Raw genomic sequence first — 9,921 nt, 5'->3', positions numbered from 1 at the left:
CTACACTGTAAACCCGAATAAGTTTGCAAAACTCAAAAAAATTGAGGCAATCGGTTACATCAAAAATTTTAAGTTAAGTAATTCCAAGTTTAAGTAAGCAGAATTAGCATTATTTTGTACTCATACATTTTAATTGTTCTTAAATTGAAATGTTTGAGTAAACTAATTCATACATTTAACTTAAAATTATCCTGCATGCTGGGAAATAAAAATCTTAGTCCAGTTTCAGTTAAACTTAAGTTTGTCTAAATTAAAAAAAATTAGTTGACAAAACTCAAAACAACGAAACAGGTCAGTTTACTTAAAATATGTCAGTTCTGTGAACAAAATACTCTGCTAAATACTCATAAAAGTTAATTTGACTGTACTTATTAGTTTAATTTAAGTTTGTCCAACTCAAACCAATTAATTATTTTGAGCATTGGGGTTTACAGTGTAAATTTCCTCTCTTTTGACGTTTCTCTCCTCTTCTCACCTGTCATGCACACAAGCCTCTGTGTATGTGATCTCCCTTTTATCACACTATTTTCCTTTATCAATCTTCAGTATATGCAATGTCATGTAAATAAATTTGACTGAAATCAATAAACATGACAGCCCGTGTGTGTGCTTATTTGAGTGCATGTGTGTCATTTTGAGTAACTGTCTCTCAGCTTCTTTTTTTCTTGTTGCTCTAGAGTCTCACAAGTTTGTGTGAACGTCTTATGAGGTAATTCGCTATTTATGGTAAGTGTGGGTGCTCACGCGTTTGCTAACACATGTTTTTAGAAACCTGGAGTGCTGACACATCAGTATGGACTGACGTCGATGGCTAGTAATAGTGCTTTAGCTCATTTTGCCACAGATCCAAGGAGAAAACAGAACATTCAGGCCCTTCTTGATATTCTAAGCCTTGGCAACCTACCGACAGGTTTTGTGAGGATAGAGCTCATCCTGATGTCATACATCAGAGGACTATAACTCCTGCTGACTGCTTTCAAATAAGAAAGGAGAAGGGAGGAAACATGCACTATCATTCAAAATAATTCTCTTATAATCTCACCAAGGCTGCATTTATTTGATCAAAAAGCTGTTACAGTAAAACAGTAATATTCTGAAATATTATTACAATCTTTAAAGACCTGTTTTCCAATTGAATATATTTTAAAATGTAATTTATTCCTACATGTGAAGGCATAGCTGAAGCAGCAGTCATTACTCCAGTCTTCAGTGTCACATCCTTCAGAAATCCTTCTAATATGCTGTTTTTGTGCTCAAAAAACAATTCTTATTATTGTCAATGTGGAAAACAGTTGTGTTGCTTAATATTTTTGTGGAAACACAAAATTCGGGATTCTTTGTTTGAAATAGAAATATTTTGTAACATTATAATTGTCTTTACTGTCACTTTTGATCAATTTAATGCATCCTTGCTGAATAAAAGTATTAATTTATTCACATTACATCATCTCTCTCTTTCTCTCTAATGCTAATCACTATTATTGATTGGACTGTGACGCAAAACCACTGACTCAGACTTCCTAGTCATCACAGTAAATAACATTAAAATGATCAGATGGAATGAATTTAGATTAACTAAATGACATAGGAGACATACTATATTTCTTTTTCAGAACTTGATGTTTTATAGTAATACACATATACATCACTTCCACCGTTGTGCTCACAGTGAAGAGAACAACACTCTGTCTCACACTCCACTGGAACTGAACTAACACACACATACACATTTATATACAGTACGCACACAGATACAGGCACGCGCTCACATTCACACATGTACACGCACACCGCATGCGGCCCTGTTCAGTTCGTGCAGTCGTCCTGCTTTAATACATCAGTCTCTGCTTGTTTGTGCCTAATTTAGGCTGCTTCCACACCATGTTACCTTACAAAAACACCAGGCAAAAAATGCAAAAACAAACCAAAGTTGAGAAATCAAGTATAAAAGGGAAGAGATTAAATGAATTTCAACATTTGAATAAACAAAAGATAAAAGCATCTTTTAAAAAATAAACAGATCATTCAGTTAATTTACATCATCATCATCATCACATTACCAGGATTTTCTTTAATTGTATCGCATAAAGGAGTATCAATAACAGTGAGTAGAGAAGAACAGCAATAGCAACATGACATTCGGTACTGCACAAGATGGTGATCGATCAGGTTTCATATGAAGCATGAAGAAAAAGCGGCATTGGGCATATGAGACAGTCTTTGGAATCATTAATTGGCCGGGTTCAGCTGGTGCCTCCCCCTTTAGAAGAAGCCCCACCCCAATGATATGACTTGGATGACTGAAATCAGTTGATTGACAGACATTACTCGCGACAAGTCCACAGTTCAAATCCTGCCCACTCAACCATGAATTCCAATGACAGTTCCTGGACATCTGTCAGCATGGCAACCAGCAGAGCTAGTCTTCGGACAGTGCGTGCCACTTAGCGATCTGTCGGCGCGGGTGGTCGCAGATCTCACGCCAGTGCTCGCCGGCAGTGCCGGGGGAGGAGGTGCCGAGAAGGAGCCGGCCGATGACAGGTGTACGGGATGTTCTGTCGGAGTCCAGCAGGAGGAGCTCAACGCTAGTGTCTCGCAGGCCATCTTCCGAGGGCAGGTCAAAAACGAAGAGCTCGTTGAAGACGGGATTGGGGGCACACTTTTTCACGTGTGTCTTCTTCTTACACACTCGCTTCTTCCCCTGGAACAAGTTCACCTTCACGTAAGGGTCTAAAAAAGATGGGAGTAAGAGAAATAAACAGTGAGACAGAAATCAATACTTCAGTCGATGCACAGGAAATGATACTTTGTGCACTGGGAGATCACATCCCTGCTGTACAAAGTGTTTCATAAGTGGCCAACACAATGATGCACTATTCAGGGTAATTATAACTAAAATAAATAAAACTAAAATAAAAACCATAATAAATAAATATTTTCATTGCTTGAAAGTTTAACTTGATGTACTAAAATAACTAAGACTAAAACAAAAAATAATAAACTATATAGATATTTAAAAAAAAAAAACAAATGAATGAAAAACTAATAAAAATGAAACAACAACAACAACAACAACAACCAAATTGCTAAAACTTTAAAATGAAAATGGAAAATATAAAAATAAAAACTAATTCAAAATATTAAGAAAAACTATATTATAGTATCTCAAAGCTAATAAAATAACACTGGTACTAATAGAGGCGATCCATCATAAAATGTACATAAAATGTTCTATCAATGGTTCTATCTATCTATCTATCTATCTAAAATGCACCATATTAAGCATGATGCTTCTGCTAATGTTCACTACTATCTGTCCCACACACTCTGACCTCACCTGATGGTCCATTGGTGTCAGCCTTGGGCAGGTGACGGGCTTTCAGTACCACCACAGTCAGAGTACTGGTGGTAGACTGATAACATAGGGACAGAAGTAGCTCTCCTCGACCAGCACTCCTCTACAGATAAAGAAGAAAGACATTTATTTACATGTTTTTGTCTGGTTTGGACACAATCAGCATCACAAACCTCAAAATGGTTTCTTTTATAATTTCAAGTTTGGGCAACTAACCCTTAGGCAGGTTTAGAGAGGACAACTTCTAAACAGTGCCTTAATGTTACAAGAAACTGACTGTGAATCATTCCCTTGGCACAACACCAATGTATGCCTCCAATTATGTGTGAACATGGCAGCATGTTGCCTTGGCAACAACACATCAGCAGGGTTCTGCTGCTGCCACGGCGATGACTTAGAATGTCTCTCAACCGATGAAGCATAATTATGTGTGTTTAACTATATGCAGTCAAAGTCACCAATGAAACATAACAGCCTTCCTTTCAGCTCAAATGGAGTGAATTCTTATGTGCATAACAGTAAAACTGTGTTGCCAAAACAAGATTTTGTCAAAGATGATGACTTCTGCCCTGCTCACTATTCTTTAAATTAGGTGCGTGGCCTTCCATTCCCCAACAAAGACTTTTATGCATGAAGGAGTGCATTAAATGTGACAAGAAAATTGGTGTAGACTCTTTGTAAACATGTTATTTATTATAAGATTAAATACTAAGTCAGTCTGTAAAGGCAGAAATGAGTCATGTGTGGTCCATTAGTGGGTCAATTAAAAATGTACAACCTGTGGGTCTTAAGATGGATGGCAATGACTATTTATTAACCCAACTGGAAAAACAGACACCATTAATTGTTTTCTCTTTCCGGGCTTGGGTGTGTCATTGACTGTTCTCATTAAACAAGACCAAACCACTGACTGTCTCGATTGTCACATGAGCTGGGACTGGAATGTCGACCTTAAAATAATCAAATTCTCTCTCCTCTTCCAAAGATACATTTATGTGCTTTCATATTATACTTGGCTGTGCAATCTATGCAAGCATGTCCATATAAAATATATAAACAGATACTAACTTTAACATTTATAGTACAGTTTACACACACACACAATAAATAAAGACAAATAAACACACAAAAAAAGCTATTCTTACCCTGACATTCCTTTTGATAATGTCCCGGCTCATGAGGACCCGCCCCTCGGACAAGTCAATGTCAGCCAGAGGAACAAGGGTCTCTCCAATCACTTCATCACGTGAAAAGCGGTCGAAACTCAGCACCATGAAGTGCAAAGCCAGCTGGGAAACTCGTGCATATTGGATTCCGTAGAAGCTGAAGGTCTCGTCAAAGGCCGGGTCCAGAGTCTTCCTCAGTACACGTGTCTTCACCTTGTGCTTCTTCTCAGGCAGCAAGGTCAGCTTAATATAGGGGTCAGAGGTCAACGACTGTTCATCCGTGGGGGACAATCCATGTGCCTCCTTGATGTGAACCATGAAAGCCTTCTTCTCAAAGTTGTACTCAACTGAAAAGAAGAGAGTCCCCAGGCCACCCTCCTTGTCCTGAGATTTTTCCACGGCTGGTGTTGGTGTCTGACTGGATAGGATGCTTTCTGGAGTACCAGCCTCCTGATTGCCACCCGGCCCAAAGCCTGCTTGAAGAGACGGGATGTCCAGGTCTGGGGAACTACGTACTTTCAGTTGGAGGGTTGGTGGCTTGGAGGTAAAGTTTCCATTAAGATCTCGTTTCTCCAGGTCCAGATGGAGCTCTGGCCGCTCAGTGGGACTGAGGGTCTGTTTTCCATGGGCTTCTGGTGTCTTTTCTCCTCCAAACTTCTTCTTTCCATTCAGGCTCTCAGGATAGATGTCAACCCCCTTCAGCATGTGGACAAACTTATAGGGTGGGGTCTTGTTATTGGTCTTGTTGGCTTTGCGCTGGCAGCAAATCCATGCAAAGATGGAGACGCTGAAGACCAGGCCAAACACACTCACCACTGCCACACTCACAGGAACCTCCGCTATGTATAAAACAGGAAATTGAGAAAAAAATACCAATAATCTATTTATCTATTTTTTTATAGATATATGCAGTCTTATTGTTGCCGTGAAATACTAAAACACATTCAACCAGTAAGGGAATATGGAGATTATATAAAAATTATTTGCATCAGATGCAACACAAACACTGACATATGTTGATGTTCACAGTTTTAGCAAAACAATACAAAAGAAAAATAATGCCACTTTTTCTCTCCGAACAAGGTCTCAGGAGGTCAGTGTTTCTAAAATCATACCATTTATAAAGGACTGTAAATTTCGTTTTGGCTATGAAAGAAGTCACAATCATGTGGTATGCAGTAGTCTCTGGGAATATGGAAATGTCCGTTTTCAAGGTGGGTGCAGCACCTCTCCCTTGAATTAGCTAAGGTGCTCTGTCAGCCTTTTGTCTTTCTCTCAAAAACCAAATTATGTACTCTTCTGTGACTATTAAGTAATCTTTGAAAGCTGCTGACAAGCATCTCGACGCGTTTCAAACATTTTCATATACCAGTGATGTCATAGGCTACTAATATAGCACGCGCCTATTTATGTCTGTGCCCGCGCATCGGGAAATCATTACTGAGCCACGTTTCCAAAAATGTAATAAGAGATATTTAACCATGCACAAATACGATGCATTCACCGACAATGATAAATAACAACAATTTACTCACCGAAATGTTCTTCTTCTGTCGTCAATGGTGCCATTGTATGTGCGCGCTCTGTCCAAGGTCCTGAAGAGATGCTTCCAGCTCGCGCTGCCTCTCACGATTTTTCACCGCACGTTACACTCGCCCGTCTTTCGCTTCAGGCGGAGAAAGACACAAGACTGAATAATTTAATGGTTGTAGTAAATTAAAAATTTACGCCTGTTTATTGTTGTAACAAAACAGAATAAACAAGAATTTCCTCCTTTCCCAGAGGTTTCTCACACCCACCCAGTGCTGATACTTGCTGCGTTATGAGTGTGCCTGAAAAGCGACGCCTCCCTAATCCCCTCCCCTCTAGTGAGTTCATCGGTTCTGACGCAGTTCTGACGAACACAGTGCCTGAAATCACTGCCCTGCGCACTGTGTAGGCCTGTTAATCATGGTGTGTGTGTGTGTTTTTAAACGTATCTAAAGAGGTACAGGTGAAATGGTCTTCGTTGTGGGTCTATTAACGTGGAGAACTGAGCTGATGACACAATTTCATTTTATGTTTCCTACAGTAGAAGTTACATTTGATCAAATAACATGGATAATGGAGCAATAGGCCTATGCCTCAATAAAGATTATATATCCTTAAATTATATATCCGAAACATCTCTAGTTGCACACATAAAAAACTGGTAGTGGACTTGTTTTTATTTTGTTCTTTTGCTAGCAGTGTATGGTCTGACGTCTTTTAGGCCATAATTTAGCTTGGAATTGGTAACAACCCTGTCATCTACATGTCTTAGTCCTCATTTAACATCTGTTGAATATTCATGCTCATCAATGAAAATCTGCTTGATGGTGTCACCTTCACATCTTTCTTAATCAGTTTGAAGTTTTATTTAATATAATCTGTATATCAGTCCATAATCAACAAATACTGTAATAATCTAAAATAGAAAGAGCTCTTCTATTTGATCACCTTTTTCAGCATTTGTGGTGGTGACTTAAATTATTATATTAAATAATTTAACTTGAAATGATTCAAAATGTAAACTGACATTATATTTCTTATTTTGTTAAGAAATGCATTTTGTTTTCTCAACATTTTTACTGAAGAACATATTCTTAAAACAAGTAAAAAAAATTCTAAATGTTTGAGAACCAAATGAAGCCATTTAAAATCCATCTTGTAAATACTCTTGATTGTAGATGAACACTGATTTCAGCAACAGCCACACTGAACTGGAATAACATGCTTTTTTCTTCTGTGAGAGTGCAACTGTATAAGTAAACATTCAGTTCCAATAGAACCACCACCCTTTTCACAGACTGTAATGATGAGTTTCCACAGTTATCAACAATGCAAATCTAGTAAGTTTTTCATATTTTCATTTTTAAAAAAATAATACACATTTGTAGCAATATGGAGACATTTGGAGACTGAGGAGTTTTGTGGTTAGATGTAACACTGTAAGTTTGACAGGTTAGAAAAGAGCTGTGGTCTTGTCATCAATATCATACACTATCTTATTTTTGAGCTCACAGGAGAAATTGCATGTGACTATATGAGCAAATTTGTGTCCATTTTGTGACCAAAAAAATGATTTTCAGGTAAGAAAGTAAAAAATTGTAATCTTTTGCCTAGCAATCATTGAATTGTAGATACAATTATTTAACTTAGGCCTACATGACCTGAAGTAGCTGTTTGTCTTGTTTAATTTGATGCTTTGTATTTATGCTAACTTCAAACCCACATGTTAAAACAGTTAGCTATGTTATAGCTGTTTGGGGTGGGGATAGTTGTAACCATTTATTAAAAATGTTACAATCAACTCCTATGATGATTCTAATGAGTCCATTTATCGATTCCATCCTCTGTTGAGGCAAAGTCACGTGAGTTTTTTGTTGCATATCAAGGGATTTATTCAGTACATGTTTCCATCTTTGTGTATGCGCATATCTTTTTACCTAAAAATGATCTGCCTCAATCAGTTTTTTGTGCACATTATTAGAATTTATGTGCATCTTGATGTTTCCATCCAGCATTTTTTATGCAATAGGCCTATCTCAAAATTCACATAAAAGTAGGTGGATCATGGAAACATATTAACTGAACCCTTGTGTGACAGGAATATAGTAGGCCTACACGTACACGCACACTCACACAAACACGCAAGACAACTATTTTGCGCTATATTTAAGTTCTAAAAAAATTCAATATAATGTTTTTTGTCCGTTTAAATCGTTCACGTTGTTCAAAACTGTTCTTTGTCTTTCACACTGTAAACCTGAATTAGTTGGCAAAACTCAAAAAATTTGAGGCAATCAGTTGCCTCATTTTTTTTTAAGTTAAGAAATTTAAATTTTAAGTAAGCAGAGCTGGCAGTACTCAAATATTTCAAGTTAAGAACAATTAAAATATATGAGTTCATATATTTTACTTAAAATATGTTTTAGTTTACTTAAAATATATCAGTTCTGTGAACTTTAAAGAAAAAGAAAGTGCTAAATACTCATAAAAGTTGATTTGACTGAACTAATTTGTTTAATTTAAGTTTGTCCTATGCAAACTAGTTAATTATTTTGAGTGCTAGGGTTTACAGTGCAATTATGTTTATGCAAAAATTGGATAGTGTGGATGTTATTTCAGCAAATTACCTCTCAGTGTTACATCTGTCCCCAGCTAGTGTTACAACTCACCCCAGTAATGAGGTAGATTGCAACAACGGAACTCTTTGTTTTTGACAATTAACTCACATGACATAGCCTAATCTGTGATTGTGCAGTACTACACATCCAAGTGAGTTTTCTTTGTAGTAGACAAATGTGGCTACCATGTAGGCTATCAAAATTTGAGACATCTAGCACAAACAACCACTGAGTTGCTGATGCTCAAAGAAAAAGTATTACAACCATCCCTGGTCTCCCCTAATATTACCTTGTTAGTAAATGAAAAAAAAAAAAAAAAAAAACAATTAACGCGACGCTGTTTCTAATTCAACGGCTGAGGGAGTGACGACAAATTCTATTTTTTGATCATTAACGATTCACCACGACACATGTAGGGTTAACCCAACTGCGGGAGTTTATTCAAACATAGAGGGATACACCAGGTACAGTAAGTAAAGTGTTTTTAAAGACAGGCCAACAAGAAAACTCATGATATCGTTTGTCCACAAAGATATCCAAAAAACGAGGAAAACAGGTAGTATCTCAGGTAATCAACAAGAAACATAATCCAGTCTCTTATCTCAGTTTGCAGGCATGAAATAAAAAAAAAAAAAAAAAAAAACGAACACAAACAAGGCCAGACAGATGCCGTGTAAACGCCATGTAGTCTCGAGATGACAACACGTGACGTTCTATTGGGAGCTGTTCACGTCCTCGGGCTGGGAATTATGCGTTTCTATGGCAACACTATCAACGCCAAAATGAATCTGCAGCGGTCAGGTGGTACAGCGGTCAGTAGGAGAAGTCACAACAAGTAGGAGCTCTCAGAAAATTCCCATCTTACGAGCTGTAATTAAGAGCACTACGAGGTCATGAAGTAAAGCATTTAAATATTTGTGAGCTTAACAAAGTATTTAATTGATATTTTTATACCCGATTTTACGCTTATTCTGATTTTTATATTATTTCCCAATTTATTTATTTTTGTAGTCGTTTTTCTCTTTTTATTGTTCTTTCTATGTTTTATTTTATATGCATAATTGTATCTCATATTCAATATTTGCATTTTATCGAAAGTGCATGTATAATGTTAATGGTTATTCAATAATTAAAAAAACATATCTACCGATTTCCTATTCTAGTTCACACACTTGCTCGTGCTCACTCACTCACACACTCATGCACACAGGAAGGCCTGTACTGAAAGTGGCAGTAACAAAACACTCGTGTC

At 37.2% G+C, this 9,921-nt stretch overlaps 1 protein-coding gene across 1 annotated transcript; it reads right to left on the bottom strand.

Annotated features, from left to right (window-relative positions):
* Positions 1 to 1,601: 1,601 nt before the first annotated feature.
* Positions 1,602 to 6,354, bottom strand: syt4 (synaptotagmin IV). The gene is made up of 4 exons (XM_051901506.1): positions 6,057 to 6,354; positions 4,501 to 5,360; positions 3,338 to 3,458; positions 1,602 to 2,730 (listed from the first exon to the last, which is right to left on the bottom strand). Exons 1-4 carry the CDS (start codon positions 6,088 to 6,090, stop codon positions 2,420 to 2,422), a joined length of 1,326 nt encoding a protein of 441 aa, XP_051757466.1. The 5' UTR covers positions 6,091 to 6,354; the 3' UTR covers positions 1,602 to 2,419.
* Between the last annotated feature and the right edge of the window lie 3,567 nt (positions 6,355 to 9,921).

Source organism: Ctenopharyngodon idella, chromosome 7 (assembly GCF_019924925.1).
Source record: "Ctenopharyngodon idella isolate HZGC_01 chromosome 7, HZGC01, whole genome shotgun sequence".
Classification (NCBI taxonomy): domain Eukaryota; kingdom Metazoa; phylum Chordata; class Actinopteri; order Cypriniformes; family Xenocyprididae; genus Ctenopharyngodon; species Ctenopharyngodon idella.
The sequence above is the reverse complement of the archived record's forward strand: the minus strand, read 5'-3'. Positions and strand labels throughout refer to the sequence as shown.